Raw genomic sequence first — 27,269 nt, forward strand, 5'->3', positions numbered from 1 at the left:
TGCATAATTAACAGCACTTAAACTAATTGAAACAGAATGTTCTAATCTGGAATTGTTAATGGTGCCTGCTGGCTGAGGTGTTTGGGAGGAAGTCACTGCAGACTCACTCCATTTCCACTTCCAGACCCAGGCCTGGTTTCTTGAAAAGCAGTTGAGAAGTTTGCTGAAGGTTTTAGAATTCGGATGTTTCCAGTGCCTGTAGTCTTGTGACATGGAAAAAAATCTGTGGGAACATGGGAAATTTGGATTTGATCCCTATTGGTTCTGTTTAATTTGAGAATTGACAGAAACCCCAGCTGTCTAGACAATATTCTAATAATTAAACTGCAGAATTATTTTCACAGTTTCTTTTGCTAACCATTAATTTTGTGGTGGTTTTGAGTAGTTTCTTACTTTACCTTCCCAAAGCAACTCATTATTTATCTTGCAGGATATATGCAGGATCAACAAATGATTCATTGCAGCTTAATTTTAATATGGTTATCCAATACTCTGAACACTTAACTGTTGAAATATGTGCATGAAGAAATGCAGATTGTCTCCATGCCACCACCATTCAAATGGGACCAATTAATTACCAATTTTTTTGCAACAGATCTCTGTAAAGAAAAAAAAATCAACAAACAAACCCAACAACAACAACAAAAGTGAACCAAAACCCTTGAAGAAAAAAAGAAAAGAAAATTCCAGATTTTAATTTGAGATGGCGCCTGGTGTGTAGTTTGTGAGTGAATGGCGGTCGTGTTCCAAAATGGAAGATTTTATTCTGTCAGCCCCTCACAAAAATACCTGTTCAACTCAATTGTCTCTGCTTATCCCCATCACCGTGCTGAGGAGATGAGGAGGGAACTGTTCCCAAAACAGACAAGTAATTTGCTGGAAACAGATTTTAGATCAACACATTTGATTAGAGGAGAAATCAAGCTGAGCTTGTGCACTTTGTGCAACACAGGTCTATGTTCTCTGCAAGAGCCACGGTTAAAATCAGCAAACAATCATGCTCTGTAGCAGCTGAGACATCCAGATGGTCTCAGTTTATCCCTCATTAGAACACACTTCAGTGTTCCAATCTTTAGATAAAGATAGGCCTCGATGGCTGTGGCAGGGCCCATCTCCTACAAGAGAGGTCACAAGCATGGAGGCACTGACAGAGAATACATCCCACAGCAGCCCAGGGCCTGGGTGGTGTCCCAAGGTCATGGAATCAGCAAATCCAGAGTGATTTGGGTGGAAAGGGACATTAAAGATCATCTCATTCCACTCCTGCCATGGCAGGGACACCTTCCACTGTCCCAGGGTGCTCCCAGCCCCAATGCCCTGTGCTGGTGTTCACAGAGGTCTGAGGATGAGGGAAGAGGTGAGGATCTGACTCCATGTTTCAGAGGGCTGATTTCTTATTTAATGATATATATTACATTAAAACTATACTAAAAGAATAGAAGAAAGGATTTCATCAGAAGGCTGGCTAAGAATAGAAAAAACAAGAAGAATGAATAACAAAAGCTTGTGTCTCTGACAGAGAGTCTGAGCCAGCTGACTGTGATTGGCCATTAATTAGAAACAACTGCATGAGACCAATCACAGATCCACCTGTTGCATCCTACAGCAACAGATAAACATTGTTTACATTTTGTTCTTGAGGCTTCTCAGCTTCTCAAGAGAAAAAAAATCTTAAAGAAAAGATTTTTCAGAAAATATCATAGCTACAATGTCCAGCCTGTCCTTGGGCAGTGCCAGGGATCCAGGGGCAGCCACAGCTGCTCTGGGCACCCTGTGCCCAGGCCTGCCCACCCTCACAGGGGAAAATTCCTTCCTAAATCCAATCCAAATCTGCCTTTCTCCAGTTTAAGGCCATTTCCCCTTGTCCTGTCCCTCCATGCCTTGTCCCCCATCCTCTCCAGCTCTCCTGGAGCCTCTTCAGGCACTGGAAGGGCTCTGAGCTCTCCCTGGAGCCTTCTCTGGACTTTTCTGCAGCTCTGTGGTTCTGATGGAAGCCTTGGAGCTGACCTTCCTTATGTCGCTCCTTGTGAGTGCAAGCAGCACTGCAGCAGGATGCTGAAAGGGACTGCACAACCCTCTGCTTTAATTCTGCTCCTACAGACCCAGAGAGGGTTGGAACAGCTTTGTACCTTCCCTTCTGCCCTTGCTGGGAGGAGGCAGCTGAGGAAGAGCAGCTGGAAGCATCTGATCCGTGTGTCAGATGGTCAGAGAGGGCCACGAGCCTCATCTCCAGCTTCCCATCTTTCTTCATTTGCTGGGCAATTAATGAGGACCCCAATCGTGCTGAAATTTGAGAAGCTGCTGAAGGGCTTTGCTGGACAGGACTCTGTGCATCCTGCAGCTAATTATGTCATTCATTAATCTGTTATCTCTTGATGAGGGTTACTGAGAAGGATGCAGAACCTACCTGGCAATTAAAGTATTTATTCCTTTTATATATTGGTAATTCTTCATTTCTGTGCTGCAGCCATGTGACATCCTTATAGGGAGTTATATTAAGGGATTCTTAGAGAAAATTCCTGTTTTCCCCTTGTTCTCCTGGGTTTTTTCCCATATATGCAGATAACTAATGTAGCTTAAGAGATGCAGAGTAGGAAGATTAATCTCTCTTCCCCCTTGCAGCTCCTAAAGAAAGTTACAGCTTTATAGCTTCAAAAGAGAACATTTTATTTTTAAGTTGCTATTAATAGCACAGAAAATTAAAAGCTCATCATGGTTAGGATGAGATCCCGATTGAACTTGACAGGGAAGAAGATATTTAATAAAAGTACCAGGCATGATGATGGCTTTAAAATAAATCTGTGTGTTAATAGCTAAATTATGAGGCGATAATCTGCTGGTCTGCCTAAAAATGTGTTTGTAGGAGGATTTTTGGGATGACCCCGTAGCTAATGCATGGTTGTTGGTATGTCCTGTCCTACAGCTTGTATTTTTTGGCTAATTGTATGATTTTAAGGTTGGGCAGCAGCATTCTACATAGCTGTGATGGCTTTTTATCCATCAATTGATGTCTGCTGCTGTTTTATCAGCTTATTTTTCTGAGCCACCAGCTAGGATAATGTGCTTGAGGGAAAATTATACCCTACATCAGTGGTTTTGTTACAGCATGTTGTACATTATTGGTAATTTGAATGCACCCAGATAAAAATAGAAAGGTTAAGTCGTTTTCCAAATGTTGCTTCTGTGAAGCAGAAAGAGAGTAATGTCTGTACTCGTGTACGTTTTTGAGGGAAGAATGGGTTTTTTTATTTTATTTTCCCTCTGCTAAAATTGATGCTTTCCCTCAAGCTGAATGCAGAGAACACTTGGCTTTGGAAATTTGTCTTCCCAAACTCTATTTTATTTTATTTTATTATTATTTTTATTTTATTTTATTTTATTTTATTATTATTTTTATTTTATTCTTCCTGTTGGATGTTTAGGTTTAATGAGCCAGATTTTAGCATTAATGTGCCATTTTGCCTGCATAAGCCTGTCCCCAAAGTGCCTTCCTGTGGGCAGGTGGTGTGAGCTGGTGCCAGGGAGAGGAGCTGGAGTCCCACGGTGCCCAGTGCCCTCTGCAAGTGTCCCTGGCAGCTCCTGGGCAGGGCCCTCTCCCTCCTTCCTTCTGCTTGGGGGCTCTCAGATGTTCCTCATCCCCCTCGGATGCTGCTGGCATTTTGGTCAGGTATTTATGCAGGGCCTGGCTGTGATTCCTGTCAAATTGCACTTATTCATTTCTGGTCCAAAATGATTTCGTGACTGTCCGTGGATGACAATAACCTGGGCAAAAAAAAAAAAAAAAAAAAAAAAAAAGGTATTTTGATAGGTCTGCCTGATAGCCATCTCCTTGGAATCCTTTGTGCATGTCCTATTTAAAAGCTCTGCAGAACATCACTGTGTGTCTTTCAGCTAATGCCCACTGAGATTTAAAACCTCCTTTTTGGCTGCTCTCTTTCTCAGGAGTGACCTTGGCTGCCAGTTCCCATTGTACACCCGAGTCCTGCAGGGATGGATTTTTTCCCCTCTCCTCCTTTCACACAGATTTTTGTGGTGCAGATTCACCTCCCCAGCAGCCCTGCTCCTCTTGCCTCACAGGGCATGATCTTCTGAATCACAGGGGAGAAAATGTGTTTATATTTGATTTTCTTAGCAGTTAAAAATGCAAAGGGGGCTGTTGGGTTCCATCCTGAGTGCTTCCCTTTCTTCTCCCCTGATTAAAGGGAATCAGAATCACCTGTGGTTTTCCTGGCAGGTGAGAGGAATCAGCCAGCTGGGGAGGGCTGGGGCCTCTTGGCTTTCATTTCAGCCAGGGACAGACGAGCTGGATGTTCTCTCCCTTCCACTCTCTGCAAAACTGCAAAGGAATTCTGCCCAAATCATCACTTCAGATGCAATTCATTGTTCTGGCTTTTTGTTACCTGCGAGCTCGTGGCTGAGGATGTGGAGCTGGAGTTCAAAGCTGGCCAGGTTTGGATCTCTCTTTAGTAGCAAAGATGGGTTGGTTTATAAGAAAAATTTCTAAAACCGTGACAGTGAAAAAAAATTTAGATGGGTTTTTTTCTTTTTAGCAAAAAAATAACAGAATGTGCTTGAAGCAAATTCGTCTTTGAAGGGAAAAAGCTTTTTTCTTGTACCCCATAACTTCTCTTGCATAAGATGCAGCAAAGCTAAAAAGTTATTTTTCTTTACTTCTGATCCTTGCATAATGATGGTCTGAGAGTTCAGTAGCACGAAGGAACTTGAAGAGATGCCAACTTTTATAGGAGCTGAACTCTGCTCTGTGTACTGCTGGTGGTAAACTACTGGCAGTTTATTTTTAGCAGTTTATAACCTATTAAAGCTTGATATTAAATTTCTTATACTTTCACCTGCTGCTTTTTTAATGCTGATAAATAGGTGAGGTGGGATAGGAATGCTCTGTATTGTGCAGGCACACAGCAGGACAGGCTGGGATTATGCCCTTGGTTAACTAAAATGATCTCCTGCCATCAAATGTGCAGGTGGCAGCAAAAATCTTTCTGAGATGGTCCCTGTTAGTTATAATTTGGTCTCTCGATTCTCATTTTAGAGAACCACATCCCATCCCAAGAATAAAATAGCCCAACCTTATGTAAGAATTTTTTTAAAATTATTTTTTAAAGAAAAAGATGCAAAAGTTCTTTTCACTGTTAACAAAAGGAAAATGTAGATATATGTTCACAAAAGGAGATTATAGCCTGCAGTTTGCTTTTTCAGCCTTTATGGGAATGGTGCAAGGGAAAAATGTGCCTCTTCCAATTCGACTTGTATATATATATAAGAGGCAAAGTATATATTTCTCTTCAGCCATTAAATAACTATATTTTTTGGGTTTTTTTAACAACCAAATGATTTACTTTTATATTTTATTTTCTTACTCTTTTATTTTTCTGCCTGCCCTTATTTTGCATGGAAGCTCCATTTTCTGGATCTCATTAACAACCAATGGTGCTGCTCTAAAAGCTTCAGTATTTGGCTTCATTTAATTAATATTGTAATAAAATTCCTCAGATAGTGAAACCAAAGTGGCAGAAAAGAGGTCTGCAAATTCAGACTGGAGTTGATTTAGTTTGTTTAGGGAGGATGGTTTTATCCTTCTTCTTTTTTGTTTTTTTATTCTTTTTTTTCCCCCTGGACCAGCTGTTTCTCGTGATCTGCTTGATGCTCAGCATTTCACCTGCTGAGCAATCACACACCTGAAAAACAAGAGTAACTCCTGGAAAATTGGGTTTTTCTGCTGTCAGTCTTGAAGGCTCTCGTAGATAGAAGACTTTATATGTATAACTCTGAAATTATGGCATTTTTGGCTAAACACAGCAATCTGATTCCATTTCTGTGTGCTGTGCTCTCCTGTCTTTTGGCTAAAGGTCTGTTAGATCTGCTTAGATTTTCTTGACTTTTATAGACAGCAGTAGTCAGGCAGTCCTTTCCCTGCTAATGGCTGGGTGATTTATGCGATGGATGCTGACAGAAGGACAGAGAGAACAGCAGAACAAGGCCAGGGTTTGTTTTTTCTTTTTTGTTTTCTTTCTTTTCCTTTTTTTTTTTTTTCCTTTTCCCTTAATGGTCTCCCTTGGGTTGTTATGTAGAAATTGGAGTTTCTTTCTCAGGGATATGAGTGTCAACACTGATAGTGCTACAATAGCATGGATGTTAAAAGTGGAAAGGTGCCTTAACCTCCAGAGCTCAGATCATGACACAACAAAATGATTTTCTCTACAGCTGGCCCGTTATGGATTTGCCCAGGTTTTTATTCTCTCTGTTATCCCATAGATCCATATTTATGGAAAACATGATACCTGTCAACTTTTTAGTAAAAGCAATCCATCAAAATTCTATTTCACATTAATGAGTGCACTTCTGCTGCACTTCCTCATCCTCCTAAGAAGGCAGGAAAATGCTTCAATTTATCTCTAGTTTATTTAAAAAGTAATCAAGTCCATGTGTCCTTTAAGTCTTTGAGTTTGCTGTTATGACAAAATCCTGTCCAGGACTGGAAATATTTCAAGTCCCATTTCACAGCTCTCAAACCAGTCATGTGCTGATGCAGCCCTCAAGGCAGAGCTGGGAGCACAGAGGAATCATGAAATGAAATTGCAGTTTATTGATTAAAAGCCTGATAGGTGCTTCAGATATAGCTGAGATTATCTTCATTAATCTCAATTTTTAGGATGGAAAGTGCTGTAAAATATTGTTAGAAAATCTGAGGAAAAAAAAGTGAAAAGAGGTCAAGATGGATGTGACCAATCACGAGAAACGGCAATTTCTACCAAAGTATTAAATATTTGGGTTAGTCTCAAGGTATGAAGATTGGAGAGGCCATTTAACTTTTTTATAATGCAATAATTAGTAATACACTAAAAAAAGTAATAATTAGGACCCAAACTCAGAGACTGAACAAAAGCCAAAAAATTTTAGGTGGGATGGAGCAGGAAAAGGTTAGAATGGAATTTTAAATTGGAAGGAGCTCAAAAATCTATTTCTTTTAAGATGTTCTGGAGAATTTTCTGATTAAATGAGCTATAATTAGGTATTTTAGAGACACAGACTCTGGAACTCCCTGAAATTGTGTGCACCAAGCTGATAATCAGCTAAAGGTCACATGTTAACTCAAATTCTAGACTTCAGAAATCTGGTAGTCTGTGAAACACACAGATGAAGGACAGATGTAGAATGCCTCATCTTTTTAGTGTTCATGTGCCAATAATTTGCTTTTAGTGAAGCAAAGTAAAGATCTGAATTTTAGCCTGGCGAGTTTGGGCTCCTCTTTTATGGATTTTTTTAATCCTTGTTCCTTGGGTCTGAAACTGTAATGACTGGACAGAACTATAGTTTTAGGTTAGAAAAGAAAGGCATCACAGCCCAAGGAAGAAATTTTGAATATTTTCTCTGATGATGGTGAGGAGCTGCTCTCCAACATCCCTCTGTGATGTAGCATCACTGTAGTAAATCTTTTGGGTGTTTCTGCTCCAAAAAAGAATCTGTGCTGGGAAATGTTCCTTACCTGATCACCTACTGCTTTTAGAGCATTTCATTTAGGTTTTTTTTCCCCACATCTGCTTTATTTAATGCTATCTGAAGTCCAAATATCCTTTTTTTCCCCAGCTGTGTTTTTGATTAAATTGATAACACAGTTTGGAAGTTGGCACTCCTTGCAACAACTGTGCTGCGTAAAATCAATTCTACATGAAAACATGTAGAATGAAAAATTTCTAAAGTTTATAGAGGTGTAGAATGGGTCTTTTCAGTGCCAGAAACACAACCCCAAAGAGTAGGAATATGTGGTGTGTAGGAAGGCAGTGAATGAAAGAACCCCAAACCTTTTGCAGTGGGGTATTGGAGCCTCAAGAGAATAAATGGCTGATGGAAAATAACCTTTCATTTGAGCACTGGAAAGAAAACATCATAAATTCATGTTAGCACCAGCAGGGCATGAGAGAGAGTTCTGAAAACTGATGGTTGGGACAGCCTTTAGTGGGAAAATCTCATTTTCAGGGCAGATCCCACCTCTGCAGGCAGAGAGGGAGGCTCTGGCACCAGGGGAGGAAGGATTTCATCTGCAGGAGCTGCTGCAGTCCCCCAGAAGTCACTGATGGAGTCATTTTGTTATTTAATGGGCCTGAATTGATTCCCTTACAGCAGTTTTGTTGCTGTCAGGAGTTCATTTGGCTTTGCTGGAGCCATTTCCACGAGGAGCAGAGGAAAGGCTTGGGATCAGATGTAGCTGAATAGCTATGCACTGCAGCAGGGGCTGCAGGGACTTTAATTCACAGCCCTCATTTTAGCTCCCCTCATTACAACATGGAAAAGAGAAAAATCAGCCCATTTGTGCAAGATTCTGTTTGGTAGAAATCCTAGGTAAATATGCTTATTTTAGAGCTGAAATTAATGATAGTTTGTGTCTCTTTAATAAAAAATTCTCTTGTGACAAGGCTTTTGTTGCCTTTGAATATTCAACAGGGTATACAGGAGGCATGGAATCCTTTTTATTTATCCTACCTGATAATGAAACTGGTACTGACTGGAGGCTCAGGTTCATGCTGAAAGGCTGGAACAGCTGTTAAGGGATTGTAACAGGCAGTTGCCTGTGATTTTTCCTTTTTTTAATGCTTTCATTTTGCAATATTTTTAAAATAATACTTTAACTTAATTGTCTTAATGTCATCCCATTATCAGGGGAAATACATTTCTCTCTGGAAACAAGAAGTGAATGAATGTCTCATCTGTGAGCGCTCATCATGAATGAATGAGCACAGAATCACAGACTGGTTTGGGTTGGAAATGACCCTCATGACCATTTTATTCCAGATCCTTCCATGGGCAGGGACACCTTCCACTGTCCCAGGCTGCTCCAAGCCCTGTCCAACCTGTTCTTGGGCACTTCCAGGGATCCAGGGACAGCCACAGCTTCCTTATAGATGGAGAGATTAACTTAAATCAACTTGAAATTCATGAGGAAATGGAGGCATGAAGTCAGGAATATTTTCGGAGAACACTTCAGTGACAAAGTTCAGTTTCTCTTTCTTTATCTGCTCTTGGCTTCCTGGCATTAAACGAAAATTTCACACTTTGTGAGGTGCCAACCAGCTTTTATTCAGATGGTGTTTTTCCTTAGCTCCTTCTGCATCTTGTGCGTTGCTGATAATTGAACTTCAAAGTCAGTGTGGTTGAATTTTTTTTTTTCTTTTAAGAGAGTGTGAGTTTAGGCATTGCTGGGTACATTTAATCAGCTTTTTTGGCTGCTGGATAGAGAATCCTTTCCTCATTCTGCTCCATGAAGATTGTGTTCCCAAATGGATGGGAATTTTGGATTTTCCATGCAAAGATGCCACAGCTGGGCCCCACCTGATTTATTTCACATATCTGCAGGCCTCCACAGAGCAGGTTTTGGCTTTCCTTCTCAACTCTTTTCCCCTTGCAGAGGTCAGCTGTGAGGTTTGCATCCTCTGCTGCTCCCAGGAACTGTAGTCTCAAAATCTCTCAGATGATTTTGCTCAGATTCAAGGGAAAATTCTCTTAAAACTGCTTCCAGTCCTACTTTATTAAGGTTTTTGTTATGAATTCAACCCACTGAAGCCCACCATGGATAGAGCAGTGAAAGCAGCACCCAGAGCATGAAATCCAGCTCACTTTATTTATTGGGTCGTTAGCGTATTAGATAATTTTGATTGAAAAATGTGGCAGGATCAGTGAATACAGAAGAATCTGATTATGCACCCACTAAAATGTGTATTTCACCCCTTACTCAGGGGCTGTCTATAGGGTTCAGCTGGAATTTTATCTCCTGCCAAATAAAGTCCAAGTGGGGCAGAAATGCTCCCTATGGAGGGGTGGGAACTGCTAATGCCCTGAGTTCAATTCAGTTTAAGTCCTGGAGCAGCAGCTGTGTGTGCCACCTTCCAGCTGCACGAGGAGTGAGAGGGAATCACCATTTCACCTGTAATTCAAACAGCTCCTCACAGCAAACTCTGAAATCAGGCTTGCCAGAATTTTAGAGAAAACAGAAAAATTAAAAATAAACCTTTTTTTTTTTTTTTTTTGACTCATGATGAATCCATTATTTGTCCAGACCTTTAGGACGGTGAAATGCAACCCTTGGGATTCTGCTCTGGTGAAATCTGGTTCATTAAGTTGCTGCTAACTTTCCTGCCAGTAGAAGCCTGAATGAAATCAGATGTCAGAATACTTGGGGATGATATCTACATTCTAACACACTGTGAAAATATTTACAAGCTTCCAAGATGAGACTTTTCCTGATTAGGGAAATCAAAGAATAGTTTTCCCAGCAGGCCTGCAGTTAGCTCATCCAAATTGCTTCTGTTTTAATTGGCATGCATTTCCTCTAAGCAGCTAGGAGATTAAAAATATTTGACTTGGGCTCTACAGGACTGGAAGCCTCTTCCCCCAGACACAGCAACTCTGGAAAAAAAATTAAAAAAAACAAACCCAACTAAACAGCCAGCTCAAGTTTATATTGCATTTGTACAACAAAAATCCGTCTTTGACAAGATTTCAGACCAAGGGACAGACTGATATTCTGACTTTTAAATGAGGAAAATAAGGATGGTGGATTTTTTACTCAGGTGTTTTGTGTGTGAAGTCTTTTATTACCTGAGTTGTATCTAAGTGGGCTGGGATTTTATCTCTGCTCCACAGCAATCTGTTGTTTAAAAACTGCACTTTGGGACTTCTTTTAGTCAGTTTTCTAGTTTCAGAAGCATTGGGAAGAATAAGTAAAGCCAAATAACCTTCATTAAAAGTGACTGCTTTAGTCTGGGAAAACCAACTGCTGTTGTGTGCGGAATTAATTTACTGGAGTTTTTATTTCTCTTTTGTTGAACATGTCTGAGTAGGCACATTTTCCCTAGAAGTTCTTCTCACAGGGAATGATGAGACCAAATCTGGAGGATTTGGAGGAGGGTCCTTGTTCTAGGATGGTGTGGAAAGCAAACCCTGTGCTCTCAGGGCTTGGGGATGGTGCCTCTTTATGCTCCAGGAAGGTTTTGGTTATGGATTAAACCCCACTGAAGCCCACCATGGATAGAGCAGTGAAAGCAGCACCCAGAGCATGAAATCCAGCTCACTTTATTTATTGGGTCATTAGGATATTAGATAATTTTGATTGAAAAATGTGCCAGGATCACCTCCTTGCATCAGAATTTCTTGGTAGTTCACTTAAGACATCTTGAGAACATCAATACGTAGGACATCTTGAAAATATCAATATTGTGAGTTTTTTTGTAAAATAGTCCCTTCCTTCTCCTCCACCCAAAAAACCCCCAGCAAACAAAAAACCCCCACCGAAACCCAGTGTAATAATGTGATTTCTTGTGGATGAGACTCAATTTCCCCATTTGTGGTAACTGGATGTATTTTGAAGATGCCAAGCCCCATGATGGGAATATTGCCACGTGCCATCTACAACTTTTCTATTCCTCAGCTTTTGGTGAAGAAATATTCAATATTCACCACTTTGGAGGGGTGAAGTGGTGGTGTGCCAGTCCTGCCAGACTGGTGAGGAGCCTGGGCTTTGGCTAGGAGAGATTTTGGATGGGATGGAGCCTGAGGATCCTATTCCAGGGGATTAGGGAGCTGCATGAGCAGGGAATAATGACAGTCACGCTCAGAAACACTGCTGTGTTTCTCCATCTGCCCCTCAGAACCATGAGGTGGTGTTTCCCTGGTGGCACAGCATTAGATGAGTCATGAGCAGCACAGACGGCCAGAGATTTGGTTTTGGAGTTCTGAAGGAAGTGTAAACTTCATATTTGTTGTTTATTGGTTAATATTTAATTGGAGGCGAAATTAAAAATTAAGCAGGCAAATGAGTCATGCTGAAAAGCAGCAGCACTGTCTTGTCAGCGCTGTGGCTGACAAATGACAATGAATTTCTAAGAATGGAAGAAAAGAAATTAATTTATAGCACAGGGAGCCTAAAGAGATACTTTGATTGAGAGGAGTGGACACATCCCACAGAATGATCATGGAGAAAATGTCTTTGATGCTGTGTTTAGTAACCTTTGCATCAGAAATGAAATTCGTAGATGGTTCTTCTCAGAAAACATTCAAAATTGTCTTTTCTCTGTGGTGTTATGGAACAGTTTAAGAACAATGTTGTTATTTTGGAGCAATGTTTAAAAAGATTTTTTTTTGTTAGAGCAATGTTTTTTCCATCTTCTTTTCTCTTAAAATCATGGCTGTTTGAGATGCCCAGCTTTCAAAACCCTGAACTGCACTTAAGAACAGATTTTATTTATTTATTTATTTAACCACTGGAAGTAAAGAGCAGCCTGTTATTTCAGCTATTTGTTATCATCACTGTAGCCTTTCTGACAATCAGATCTCAATCTGCATTCTGCTGTGGCTGGCAGCAGGCTGAGCCTGGGATGCTGCTGGTCGGGAGGAGGAGCCCTGTGCTGCCTCCTGGGATGAAGCCTGTTTCACCGGGCATCTGTGACATTTCTGGCCTGCAATTTTTTCCCCAAATAATGCTGCAGGCTGATGCTATTTCTGTTCAGAATTCTGATCCATCCTGTTTACAAAAAGACAAAGCAGTAGTGTGAGAAAGGCCTTTTATTCCTGCTGGATATAGGGGAGTACCTGGGGATGGGTTGAGGCTGAGCAGTGCCCAGGATGCAGCCATGGAGAGCAGAGTGTGGTTCACCATCTCCTGCTTGGCAAATAAAAACCCTTTTTAATTGCTACTTCAAATTTCTCTTTGTTGTTTCAGCACAAAAACCATTTTGTGCTGAAATTCTCATCTTGTGAATGTGGAAAGCAATACGTGAAGTTGAGGGTGGCAGAAGTTCTTAGCACTAGAAGATACATCACCAAATAGGATGGGTGGAAGAAATGTGTAGCAGTTGGCTGGTATTTGAATTTTGGGCTGTGATATCATAGTGAAACTTGAACTTCCTTTTTGTTTTTTTTTTTTTTTTGTTTAACGTTTTCCTCCACAGAAATCAAAGGAATGTTGAGGTTTGCAGCTGTAAAGGAGAGGGCTGGTAGAGGTTCAGTTTTGTTAATTGAGCAAGGTAACTCCAAATTAGTGCTCACCCAGGTCTGATCTTTGTCATTGCAGAGCAACGGCAACATCCTTAGAGAGTGGAAATAGCAAACCCCACGTGTTACATCAGCTGTAGCTGGGTGGGAGATTAAAATTATTGCACAAATACAAACCCGGGACTTGAAAGGCACTGGGCTTCTCTTGATGTGCTTTATCTGGGCATTTATATATAATTTCCACTGGGGATTGCTGTGCCTAGAAAGTTCAATGTGTGACCTTCGCCTGTGACAGGTTGGTCAGTTATTAGGCTGCTGGGGTGCCCTTTGAAAGATCTTTTTTATTATGAAAACGATTCTGAGACCTCTAGATTAGACAGTGCACTTGCACTAACCCGCTTGAGGCAAAAAAGAAACCTTTAATCTCTGTTAAAACTCTGCGTGCCAAATATAATAGCTGGTTTCAGCAGTATTTAAACCAACTTCATTAGAATATGGGAAGGGGAAACAGGTTTTAAAGGCTGGCTTTAGCAAGTAATCAACTGTCTCCCAGATGGTCCAAACGGGACTCGTTCAACACTGCACATAAAAAAAGAGAATAAAACAAAGGGAAAAAGAAGGAAAAAGAGAGAGCCCAGCAGCATCCTGTGTGTGTGTGTGTGGTGACTGGGCTCAGGGGAAAGGGCTCCTCATACAGAGCTCTGCCTCTGCCAACCCAGCCATCCCATTGCATCCACGCTGTGCTCGCTTGCACAGAAGGCAAGGCTGTAAGATGTAATGTATTTAAATATATTCTGCATTTCTCATGGTGGCTCTATAGTTTTCCCCCAAGTTTCACCGCTTTTGTGCTAAAAGTCAGTTTTGTTTTAACCCATAGTGAAAATTGGTTGGGTTTAACCAGTTGTTAAGCTCAGAGCCTTATCAGGGAGCCTTTGTTGTGCTCAGAGGACAGCCCGGTGTGGCTGTATGGAGCGGAGCACGTACTGGGGGTGCATCCTGCACGCCGGGCTAATCGCTCACTAATTAATATTCATGACTCATCTCATTTAGCGGCTGCTCTTTGGACTCGAGCAGCGCTGCTATTGGTGCTCTAGCTCTGGGGAGCTTTATCTAAGGCAGAACCGGTGTTGTCCTGGGTGGATGCTACCCACCTGCAGCACCTCCAGGACACCCCACCCTGGTGCTGCGCAGCTCCTCTGGGATGCCACCACCCGTCTGACACCATCCCTCTTGTAATGAGTCCTTTCTGCTTCTTCCCAAAGGTCCAGAGGAAGAAATGACCATGTAGATTCTACAGCTTGGGTGCAGCATAATGGGAAATGGTGAATGGAGTGGAGCTGGTCTGCAGCCTTGAGAGCAGCCGTTCTGTGACCTCCAGCCTGTCAGGGACACCCTCCTCGCCAGGGGCATCCTCCACGTCGCTCGCCGGACACACGCGGGATTCTTTTTAATTTCTCCGATTTGGAATTCGAGGTTCCTGTCCTCCAGTTTTTAAAACAGTTTTAAGATTGTATCCAACTACAACGAGTGGAGCAATATAAACCAGCCACGATGGGTGACATGACAAATAGCGATTTTTATTCCAAGAACCAAAGAAATGAGGCCAACCATGCAGGAGAGTTTGGGTGCACACTGCAGGAACTGCGCTCCCTCATGGAACTCCGAGGGACAGAAGCAGTAGTAAAAATTAAAGAGACTTATGGGGAAACAGAGGGGCTCTGCAGACATCTGAAGACATCACCAACAGAAGGTAAGCACTTCTCACTTCACTTCAATTAGGGGAATTTGTATAAATGCTCTCCAGACAGTGAAAAAAGAGGTTTTGGTTTCTACCTGAACAGAATTCTCATGGTGCTGACATTATTCCCAACAATTACTAAACAGGAGTCTTCTAAGAAAGAAGGCAAACCAGCCCAGCTATAGCTAAAGCTGGCATGAGGGTGAAAGGAGTGTTTTTTGTTTTAACAGCTAAATGCATTAACTCTTCCTTAAAATGACACAAAAAAATCCGCACATGTTTTAGGCATTGCAAAGAGACTTGAATCTCTCTGCTCCTGGGGTAAGAAGGTGCAAAATAGATGCTTCAAAACAGCTTATAGGTGTTTGGACATCTTGAGAGTGTGAAATGACTCTCTGAGATGCACATTATGTTACTGTGTAGATCAATATATCTTTTTGTATTTATATATAGGGTACTTGTCTTCACTTATTATATTATCATACGTAATTTTGCTGAAATCATCAGTCTGTGATTGTATTGATGTTTTTAGTAGTTGCACTTCTGTTGTGTGTTACATTAAGCTCCATGCTTTCTTATGTTTAATACTACCAATCATAACTTTCTGGTATCTATTTTCCTAAGTCTTTTTAGACTTCTACTTGATCATTTATTAGTCTGGTTTTCAATGCTCAAACCAAATAGCTCCCCATAAAGCATTGACAATGGTGTAATGTTTCCCTCTCCTCATACAATTTTCTTTCTGTTTAAGTGCAAGTGAAATTCTGTTTTATTCTAAGAATTCTATTTTTGTCACTGTATTTTCATCTCCAAGGAGTATTAACACTTTTGGAAATTACACAGTCTTTCAGCCTATAATGTTTCTGCAGTCTTGTAAAGTAGCCAAGATGTTCATTTCAAGTTCTTTTCTTTTTCACGAAGATAGAAGTCTTGGCTTTGTTCCATTCTCTTCTTTCTAAAATTAATCATTTAGTTACCTCCAGTGTTTAAATGCCTCAAAGTCTGGGGTTATTGGTGTGATCATAAACATGTCAATTGTAGTGTGATACCATAAATTACCCCAGCTGAGGGGTCCCAAAGGAGCAGCTATCAATGTCTCAGCCTCAAGAGTTCCACATTTGCAGAAAGTCAGAGCTGAGGTCTCTGTCTGAGCCGAGCTCGTGGCGGTGACTTCAGTCAAGTTTTGCCAACTCATTCTAGTGGTTACCTGGTCAATGTGAACTTCAAAGGAGATGTTAATTGCATTATGTGTTCAATTTATGACATCAGGGAAACTCAATTCCTCATGTTGGAACAGAGTGTATGGATCCAGCAGCGTGGCACACTGACTCCAGCAGTAATCTATATCTGATACTGCAGATAAGGTAACTTTCCTCCAAGCATTACGTGCACTTCATCACTTGTGCATTAGGGAAAAACCTTTCCAGCTTCAAATGGCAATCAGCATAGCCTTGGAATCATGAAGGCTCTGCTGGGTTTTAATTTTCAAGTAGATCACATAATAGGAATTCCCAGTCACACGAAGCTTACATCTTATTTTTAATTGCTTTGTTTGGAAAAATTCTCTGAAATATATCTTGTCAAACTCTGGAAACTTTCACTGGAGAGAAACTATCCATCACAGAGAAACTTAAAAGGCTTATGGCAAATATAAGCTTATATTTAGTTCTAAGTCCCAAGCCATTGTTTTTCTTGATTCCAAGCTCAGTGAAGAGGATGTTCTTGGAGACATGACTATTCTTAGAGGAAAAAAAAAAGTTTCTTACATGGAAATGGAATCCTAATATCAAGCAGATATGATTGGAAAATTAATTGTAGACATACTTAGCTTTATCATATCTGCAGCAAACTGTGGATTCCTCATTGAATACCTTTGTGAATAACCACAATTTGCTACAGTGCCTGAAAACCACTTTTCCAGCCAGGCATTGTTTTTGGTGAAGCACAGTTCCCTGAACAACTTTGTTGTTCATACTTTGGTGTGCTGCACATCTCACAGGCTTTTATTGGAAATACAAAATAAGAATTACTGCAGGGCACTTCTCTGAAAAAACCAAATGGCTGAGCAGGAGTCCCGAGTGACTGTGAAACAGTAAAAGGACCTGACTGTAGAACTTGGTTCTTCCTTGCCTTGTAAGATCTTCCAGAATTTAGCTGGATAAAGTCCTGGTAATATTGTGGGATAAGGGCCGAAACAGATACCAGAGCAGAGGAAAAAAATGTTTCCTGGCAGCAGGAACATGATAATTTGGTAGAATGTCGCCTAAACTGAATTTACTGGTTTATTTAGAAAGCAAGAAGTAGTAATGAGCTCAGAGCTGACTCAATTAATTTCCCATGTTAATATTTGATGTCCCACCTATGGATTGACAGGATCAATCACACTTGCAAGTGCTTTCTCAGACTGTTTTAAAGGCCCTGAACTTCTCAAGTTAAGGCATCATATTTGTAACTCAGATGCCATTGACTCTGCTGTGAGGCTCATTTCCCAGTGAACCCCTGTCTGAATTCAGCATGGAGCTGGGGAAGTCTGCTAAATGTTGAGTAGAATAATATTTGCATGCTGAATGAATTAATAATATTATTATGGGTTACGAGACTTCAGTCTCTCCTTTAAATTTTCTTTGATTGCTCCTTTAGCTATAGATGCAGTAGAGATCCCAGCTCTCAGTTATGCCTGAGGGATTTCCTGCCCTAAAGTGATTATATTATAATGAAAAGCTCTCATTTAAGTGCTTATGAAAAGAACCTCCCAAAAATCTATGGAAATAATTTATATGAAAAAAATACACATACGTGTCGACTTGAATTTGCTTTAAAAATATTTGTGTTCCGATTAGTTTCACTTTCATTATCCCAGAAATACCACATATAGGCAGTATCTAGCCCTGTCACTTTGCAAAACAATGCTGAATCCCCCCTTGGGCAGAGCTGTGCTGACAGTTGTAGAATTTTCCATGCAATTGGAGTCTCTGAGGCCCACTGGAGCATCAGTGATACCTTATAAAGGACAGCTGGTAAAATGGGATGAGTTAGTTGGACGAATACCAAATGAGACTGGAATCCACTCTCTCCAATACTTAACTATATTTACCCACAGTTTTATATAGTACCCACCAATTTACAACAAATTTTTCATCTACTTTCTCTTATAAAAATGTTTATTTCTTATAGGAGTATGTCAGTGAATTAAATTCCCTGATTTCTTGCTAAAAATACTTGGATGCTGCCATTTCCAGTGCATGTAAAAAATGAAGAATTCACTGCGTGTAGGATGATGAACACCCTGAGTGGGAAGGGATCCATAAGGATCATTGATCCGACCCCTGGCCCTGCACAGACACCCCAACAATCCCACCCTGTGCATCCCTGAGAGTGTTGTCCAAATGCTCCTGGAGGTCTGGCACCTTGGGGCCATGCCCCAGCACAGTAGAGTGAAGCTTTTAAAATTTTTATGTGAAGGAAGAACCTTTCCATGGAGGTATCTGTGCAACCACCCCCCAAACAGGCACTCCACGAGGTGTTACATGTTAGTGATGACGTTACAGCAGGACAGAAGAAGTCTTTCTGTTGGTACTTTGTTCTAGAAATGGGCTGGTGGAGTGCACTGGGGAAGAACATTTCAGCTTCATTTTGTGGGTTTTTTTTCTGGGTGTAGGTCACAGGATACCATGAAAAGGTTTCATGGAAAGACACAATATCAATTAACAGTTAACTGATAATATTTCCACTGTAGAAGTTGACTTTTTTATCATCACAACTGCCCTTAGTTGTGCTACCAGAGAAGTTCTCTCTTTTCAAATGTGTGTGGGGATGCAGGCTGAGAATCAATTGGGCCAGCTGGGGAGGTGTGTTTATTTTTCATTATTGCAATCTAAAAAGCCTTTCACAACTTTAACGATGAGGTAGAAGATGAAGAAAGATTGAATGTAACAAAATTAACCAGCTGCTTTTAATACTCATTAGTTTTGGTTCCTCACACTTGCTTCTATGAAAATGCACCTTTAATAACTTAATAATCTGTTTGGGAGCTGCTCTTGCTGGTTCACACTGAATTGCAGTCAGGTGCACCACTGTGTTTAATCAGCTACAGAGATGCAAAGAATTTGGAAAGAATATCGGGAAAGGAATGAAAAATACTTGATTCAGACAAATAGAAGTTTAAAATAGAAATATAGAATAATTATTCTACGACTGTTAGAGACTGAGCTTTATTTTAACACACTGTCAAAACAGAGTATGAATGTAAAGAAATTGGTGATAGCATAATTTTCATTGTTAAAGGAATACACTTGGTCATGTATAAACCATTAAATATTATCCATAAATTCAAGATCATCTTACATTATTTTACATTTAGGTAAGGATGGAAAATATTTGATTGATTTTATAATCTCTTTAAAAGGAACATTGCCAGATGTCTGAAAGTAGATTTGAGGAATTTCTTTGTGATGTTGAGCTGAAATACTTTGGAAACCTTCAAAGAAGTAATTGTAGGAGCAGACCTGCTCATCCTCTCTCTGGATCACCACACTGCCTAATTCCTCATCCTTATTTGTGCTATCAAAACATCTCTTGTAGCTCAGGCCCATTTGCCAAACCCCCAGGCAGCAGCCAAGCTCCAAGTCCCCATCCAGCCCTTATCTGTACATGTTATCCCCACATGGAAAGTTGGGTTTCAACAATGAAATCATCCCTGGCCATGAAAAATCCCCTCAGCACTGGCAGGGCCGAGGCCTTGCCAGGCCTTTTCCTACCTCCCATGGAAAAACCCCATGGACAAACTTTAAACTCATATTTCACCTGGCTGTTCGTGCAGTGCCGTGTGTGGTTGAGCTGCTGAGAGCTTGGATAACTTGGCATTTTTTTGTGGTTCCATCAGTGGGCACTGGCTGTCCCCAAGTGCCCTAGCAGGCTCTGAGGGACCTGTGTTTGGCCAAGGGGCCAACTCCATCCATGAGGGGCCAGTTCTGTCCATGAGGGGTTGCCTTTGTCCATGAGGGACTGGCAAGGAAGGAAGGGGGTCCTGGCCGCTCCTTCATTTGGAAGTTGCAGAACCCCTCATGTGTGTCCTTCACTTGGAAGTTGCAGTTGCAGAACCCCTCATGTATATCCCAGCAGGGTTTGTTCTCCCTTGAGAAGAGAAGACCCCAAGGAGAGGCCATTGCAGTCCCTCAGTATTTGCAGGAGGCCTGTAATAAAGTTAGGGAAAGATGTTTTAGCAGGACTTGTTGTGATAGGAGGTGAGGTAATGGAGTAAAAGTGAAGGAATGTTGATATAGATTGGATGTAAGGAAGGAATTTCATACAATGAGGCTGGTGAAACACTGGATCAGGCTGCCCACAGAGGTGGGGAATGCTCACCCCTGGAAATGTTTAACTCCAGGTTGGATGGGACTCTGAGCAACCTGACCTAGCTGTAGATGTCCTTGCTTTCATCAGGGGTTGGACTGGGCAAGGTTTTAAGGTCCTTTCCCACCCAAATAATTCCATGATTCTCTGCCTTTATCTCTGTGGGAGCCAGAGGGGTCCCTGGCTGTGGGAAGAGCACAGAGTGTGCACAGGGGCTTCCCTTCTGCAGCCTCCCCCGTGGCACCCAGGCACTCCTGCTGCCCCTCCTCTGCACAGGAACAAGCCCTTGGGTCCCTGTTGGTGGCCCTCTGCAGCTCTGCCCTCTGGGAAGCTCTGGGCCTGTCCCCAGTCCCAGGAGCGCCATTGCCACGGGTGCCTGGTGAGCTGGGAAAGGCTGGAGCAGATGGAACAGGGATGGCTGTGTGTGAATAACTCGTGGCAGCTTTGCTTTGGCACACTTTGGGGCTGTCTCAGTCCTGCTCAGCAGGCCTGGCCCAGCTGCAAGGCTTGGCCTCAGGGAGGTTGAATTTGGCTTCTGTGTGTCGATGTGTCCATGGGGCAGTGCCACGCAGATGTGCCGCCCCAGGGGTTCCTGAGCTGCCCTCCCTGGGCCCACTGGGGTTGGCAGGAATGGGTCTGTACCTTTGACACTCCTGCTTGCAAGCAGCATGTTATATTTCCATAAAATCACATTTCCATGTTTTGTGATTTGGAAGGGGTGCGTGGAGCTTTCTTGGCAATGGTGCTTCTTTTCCTTATCTAATATTTCCATTGTTTGTATAATGGAACAGCAAACATTCTTCCAAAGGTTACCCAAACATAAAAATCTCAAATGAATGGCTCAGATTTTTCTCTGTGATAAGTCCAATTTCATTGCTCATTTTGTTTCTGGGTTCTTGCATGTCGTGCCACTTGCTGATTTACTTTGGCTTTGTTCAGTTACTTGTGGAGAACTAGAGAGATATTGCATGATGCATTTTCCCCATAAAGCTTAAAAAAAAAAGAGATACCTGGCCCTTTGAGAATCCTAAATGGCTTGCAAAAAGATTTTCTCTGGGTTACAGGCAGTGCTTTAAAGTGAGGTCAGGAAGGGCAGAAAGTGAGTGAGTGTCTTCTGCTTTTTCTATGAGGCAGCATCAGAGATTTTCTGGGGTCAGTGCTGATTTATTTATGTGATTACTCAGGACATCATCTTCCTCTCAACGATTATCTTACCTCAGCAGGTGCAATGCTTAGAAAGGAGGCTCTTTTCATGCAAGCTGAAATCCCTTTTCCCTGTAAGACATTAAATACATGCAGGCAGGGTGTACTGACCACAGACATACATTTTGCTCTTGTACCTCAGATTTAAGTAACAGGGTAATAAATGGATGTGAAATTTTTTTTTGTACCTATTCTGCACAGGACTAGTGTTTGTTCAGTGTAGTTACCTCAATTACAACTACAATGTGTCGTAAGTCAAAGGAAAACCTGGCCCAGCAACTTTCTGTTATTCTTTCCCTCTTTGCAAAGAGCTTATCACAGGTCAACGTTCTCCATAACGTCTTGTGCCCCAAGTTTCTCCTTGATCTGAATGCAGTGATGCAATACAATTAGTCAAACCCTTTTTGCTGAATTAAAAAGAAACGGAAAGTGTTGCCATTTTATGGGGCAGCTGATAAACCTGTAATCTCATTCGTAGGAGTAGTGGTTTGAGTTTGTTGGCATAATCAGCTCATTCATTATGTGAGAAAAGGATGAGGCCAGGCCTGCAACGCAATGGACAGAGTGTAACGAGGGGAGAAATGATTTTTGTGATCCATGGAGGCCACGTCAGCTGGCCCAGTGGCAAACTGGGATTGCGTTGGTGCTGCTCCCTTGGAAAATGGCAATTAGGCCTTTGCTTGGAGGATCAAACAGGGATTGTTCTGGGCTGTGGGGTCAGAGTGGCTCCTGTGCTGGGTCAATGATGGACCTGAAGGGGAGAGGCGGCTGCAGCCTTTCCTTGGTGTGTCCCTGTGCTGGGTGGCTGCTGGGAGGATAACAGGACTGCAGAGGCAAACATCCTTGGGGAATGCCTCCCTCCTGTTGTACTGCAGGGCTCAGAAATCCATAAATATCTATAGACTGCCAGCCTTGAGTGAGAGCTGATTTATCTTCATTTTGTTCTTGTTTTGAGAAGGCTGCAGGAAGAAAGCAAAGTCCATTACACCAAATGAATAATCCAATCGATGGAGCCAGTGTGCCCTTGATGGAATTAAGCTTTGCCTTTGCAGCGTATCAGAGACAGAGAAGGGTTTTTGCCTGGTTTTGTCGGTGCTGTGGCTTTGTCCTGGTGGGACTGGCCCTGCTGCAAGAGCACAGCTCTTAATTCATTGTCTCAGCTGGCACTTACAGGGGTGCAAAAACCTGCTTCCTTTAAAGAGTCATCTTAAAATGTAGAGATAAAACAATTGAATCTCTGTTAGGTGTTCTCAGACATTTTGCCAAGTGTCACTTCTAGCAGTGATGCTGCTTCCAGCTGAACCATGGAAATTGGGAAATTCTGCTGCTAAAGTCTTTGTAAGGATCATCTGTAGATTGGACAGGTGATGAAAATGTCATTCCTCACAATAATGAAATGTTCAATTTTGGTTTTCTTTTATTCAGCATTGCATTTCTGTGTTTTCATGAAAGTGAACCGTGCTATATATTTTTTTTTTTTGATAAAATGAGGCAGTGGCTTCACTGAGTGTAAGCTCAGCAGCCCTGCAAGAAGAATTAGCATGATTAAATGGTCATTTTTCTTTTGAAGATAACTTACATCAACAGACCTGGGATAAGAACAGTGCTAGGTGCAGTAATGATTTCCTGCCTCCTGTCCCTTTTGCAATTACTACTCACCCTTAAAATCTAGACTCTTCAAATTTACTGTTTCCATTTGTTTTCCAAGAAGTCAGAGGTTGGTGTTTGACATGCTTGTTATTTATAAAGGTGAATGGAAAATAAAGCCAAATATGTATTTTTGGCAGTCAGCTCAATGTGCTTCCAAGACAAACATATCTGCACTCCCTCAGTGCTGACTTCCTTTAATGTGGTACACTCATAGTTTCTGACTTACCTTCGAAGTATCTCTAGAAATTATTTCTCCTCTAGCTCCAGGAGGTTTTTTTTTTTCACATCTGTGTAGGTGTTCTGGAAACTGTGTTTGAGATTCTGCAAGCTGTAAGGAGAAAGCAGCCTCCCCAACATCCTGAAAAGCCGATGATTACCTCAGACATAAAGAACCTGTTTTCACAGATAATAGATGACATTCTCTGGCACAGCTTTCAGCAGGGTATAGTAACTTCCTTCTTAACTTTTAAAGAAGGAAGAAACCCTTTCTGAATGCTCATTATAAATCCCATTCCTTGTCCTTGGCTTGGAGCTGGTAAAACAATGCATTTCAATGTCCCATCCTAATTGCCAGTCCAGAACTTGGCAAAGCAGCCACAGATTCTATTAAATGCAGAGCATTTCAGTTGTGTAATAGAAATAGCTGGGTGTATGGAGCTGCTATTTCTGTAACAATAGCATTTACTAGCCCTTGTTTCCTCTTTGCTTTCAAATGAAATTCTTCAGGGACTGCAGATACTCTTTTCCTGTGCGGATTGTGAGCTGACTCAGTTCTGCTAAGACTCACAAACCTGAGCTTCCACAGGCTGTGCTGCTCCTTTGATTATTCCTTTTGCATTTTGTGTCAATCTCTCCTCCCCAGCACTTTCCACAGTCTCTTTCACTGTGAGGGCAGCTTAGGTAGGTACAGTCCTCTGAGGTACAAAAAGCCTGAAAAAATGAGTATTGGGAAGGAAAACTGATCAAATTTATGGAGTAGTTCAGAAGCTGTCATGATTCTTTTCCTCTGGAAAAGAGGGAATAGCCCACTTGTAAAAGGTGAGCTTACCCTAGAAGGTAGTACAGAATAAAAGAGGAGAATTTTCTTGGAGCATCCAGTGAACTGCAGCAGGATTTCACTTTGCCTCCATGACTGAGGCCACAGCTCCTTGGATGCTACAAGCTGAGTGCTGCTTGTTCAGGACTGTGGCAGCATTAATGTGGAAAAAAATAGATGGGAATGCTGTGGAACTGCAGGGCAGCTGTGCAGTTATAATCTTAGCATCATTAGTCTGGGCACCAAAGTTAATTCTTTCCCTAAACAATACAGCAAATCCACTTGGAGTTTTTGCATTTTTCCTGGCAGTCTCAAGTGTTTGCCTCAGTTTGGAAGCTTGGGTGGCACCGGGGGTTTCCTTGGGTTTGCCTCACACCAGTCATGTGCTTGCCCCCTCCCTTTCCCTGGCACAGGAGCTCAGTTTTAGAGGAATGCTCATTCTTTTCTGAGCCATTCCATTTTATCTTTTCTAGTTTGCTTTTCCTTGCCTTTTAATTACACTCTGAAGTTGTTTTACTTTCATTAAAAATCCTACAGCAATAGGAATTGCTGCATTACATCAGCATTCTGCTTTGCCAGTGGGGTCGTGGCTGTTGCATGGTTTTCTGTGGACAGCAGAGGTCATCCAGCTTGGCATCTGCAGCCACAATCTCAGTTACAGGTGACTTTTAGCCTCCAGAAACCCTGGAGAAAATCCTTCCCTGTTTGTGATAATGAATAATAAGAGTGAAGATGCTGGCCCGGTCAGAACTTGTGATTTTCACTCCTCAAATTGTTGAGTTTTTACTGAGAGAAAAACCTCAATATGCTTTAAAGCCCCCTGCTGTTTGCTGCAGAAATATGGTGTAAACTTTGAACATTCTGGAAGCATCCAGGTGTGCTCCCCTGCTTGGCTTTGTTCAGCTCTCCCTGGGCGGGCTGCTCCTTTGTTCCATTGTTTTCTCAAGCCAGTGAGTTTTTGGGTGTGTGGGGCACTGCAGGGACAGTGTGACAGAGCTCACCCTGCCCCCCTGGCTCTGGAACTGGTGCCCAATGAAGTGTTCAGAACAATTTGCTTTCCAGACTTCAGACACAATCATCTGGGGGGATCACTGGAGCAGGTTATCAGTGGCACAGATGCATCCAACAGGAGCCATGATGGTACCAAATTCCTCCCAAAATAGGCAAAAAGACCCCTCTTGTTAAATAGGTCCATGGTGGGACCAAAATCCTCCCAAAATGGGCAAAAATAACCCTCTCCAACACTGTCCTTTTAGTGTTAGCAAGGCATTACTTCAATCTTGGCCTGGAGGTGAGTGGCTGACAAAGTTCCAGCCTCCACACCAATGCTGACACAAAACCTTTTCACTTATTTATGCATTTTTAGCAAAGAAATTGATATTCATTGGTTCCAAGTGACACGATTCTCTCTATTATTATTCTGTCCTCTATTGGTTATTGATATTTTCCTCTTCATGCTAATTTGGTTCCTATTTTTTAGTCATTTTTCTCCAGTTTTCCAGGCCTTAATCTCCCCTGTATCTTTGGTATCCAACAAGAGTCTGTGAAGAAACTCAACTAAAGCTGGCTAAAATTGGCACTACTTGCAATTAATTAAAATAACTAGTTAAAAATTAGTTAGTGTCATATAATTTCCAACAATTCATTGCTACATGAGGCTTTTACGTGAGAGTCGTAGTTGTCCCTAGGATCATAAATCTGCTTATTTTTCCTGCCTTGTCCATCAGATGATTCCAAGCTCCGGGTGTTGAAGGACTCCACAAATGAATTTTTTAAATTTACAGATAGCTAAGGGAAATGTGTTGCTGGGTTTTTTCCCAAGGAAGCCTCAGTGGTTGTGTTACACCTTCTGCTGCTTTACGTTGCTTATGAACATGAAACCTCATGTGCTGCAGCCCCTGAGGTAAATCCCAGAACCCTCAGAAGTGAGTTTTAAGGGAATGGTCATTCTTTTCTCTCTTTTCCACCCAAGCCCACGGTGTACAGTGAGGGATGTGCACAATTGGTTGTGTTAGCACAGAAATGGAGCAGTTTTAGCTGCTGAGGAAGTGGCACAGGTCAGTGGTGTTTCCTTCCATGAGCTGGTTTGGTTGTGTTCAATGCCACAGCACAGCTGAGCTGATTTCCTTCAATAAGAAATATCAGATGGCAGAAGCCATGAAGCTCAAATTGTCTTATTCACTGTTTTGAAGTGAGCAGAGGACAAATACACCCAGCTTGTTAAATTGTGTGTGCACACTGCTCCAAAATACCATCCTGGGCAAGCTGAGAGTGAGCTGGGTTCACCTTTGGGCTGGATAATAAATGGTTGGGTTGGTTAAATAAATGGCTTTGAAGAAACAGATTTTGTGCCTTCAGCCCTGAACAGTGGGCATGGTAAGAGATCTACAGAGTTTGAAAAGACTTGAAAATAACTTTTAGTGTTTGCAATAGATGAGGACTCTTAAGGTAAAATCAGTAGTTTTTTTCTTTTTTTTTCACCAAACCTAGATGTTATTTTTAATTCCTGATGTTAATCCTATTTAACAAGGCTATCAGCGTGGCATGTTTTGCCATGAAGTGCTGGCAGTTCTTTTCGCTGCCCCACTTTTCCCAAAGTATTGATGCTGACACGAATGTCTCTGCAGCTCACAGCTTCAAATTGCAGAGAAAAATTGGGTGGGACTGGCTGTGGGGTGACAACCCACAGTGTTCCCTGGGTGGGGAGAGCTCTGTGTCTGCTCCTCTGCTCTCTCCTGCCAATGTCCCCACGCTCAGCAGCTGCTGAGGGACACCTCACCTCCTGTGTGGGTGGGAGATGCGCCTTGGGGACATCCAGCCCTGCTCTGGGTGCAGGGGGGCACTGCTGCCATCCTTCCCTGCAGAACCCACTGCTGCTCCTGCAGGCCTCCGGCATCTCTTCAATCCGGCCACGTTCATGTTGGAACAGCAAACTACATTTTACATGAGGGATTTGGAATCCGTGCCCCAAACCTGGGACCCAGTTTGGAATACCTCTAGATTTCTCATTATTTATCACCATTTCATGGTGGTTTAGGGAGACTTTCCTCTTCTCTTGCCTTTATTTACAGCCTCTTAACTTGCATTGTTGCTTGAAACTCCTGAATTTTATTTGGAGGGCTTCTTCAGTCTTGCTTAAATCTTCCTTAAAAGATTCAGTCACAGGAGGCTACCATGGGATCTTTATGAGAAATTTTTGCCAGCTTCATTTAAATTTGGGGGGTGGAAGGAGGGGAATAGACTTGAGCCTGTTTTAATTTTGAAATGTTTTGCAAAAGTTCATTGTTT

General features: G+C 41.9%; 1 protein-coding gene across 4 annotated transcripts in view; it reads left to right on the forward strand.

Moving 5' to 3' along the window:
• ATP2B2 (ATPase plasma membrane Ca2+ transporting 2) overlaps positions 1 to 27,269 on the forward strand; it is a 403,583-nt gene that overhangs the window by 218,140 nt on the left and 158,174 nt on the right. For all 4 annotated transcript variants that reach the window (XM_054281065.1, XM_054281062.1, XM_054281063.1 and 1 more), the window contains exon 4: positions 14,265 to 14,752. In XM_054281065.1, coding sequence (XP_054137040.1) covers positions 14,554 to 14,752 — 199 coding nt within the window. In that variant the 5' untranslated portion in view covers positions 14,265 to 14,553. The remainder of the gene's footprint in view (positions 1 to 14,264; positions 14,753 to 27,269) is intronic.

This window comes from Melozone crissalis, unplaced genomic scaffold (assembly GCF_028551555.1).
Source record: "Melozone crissalis strain CALT ecotype California unplaced genomic scaffold, PUWL_Pcris_2 ptg000029l_1, whole genome shotgun sequence".
NCBI lineage: Eukaryota > Metazoa > Chordata > Aves > Passeriformes > Passerellidae > Melozone > Melozone crissalis.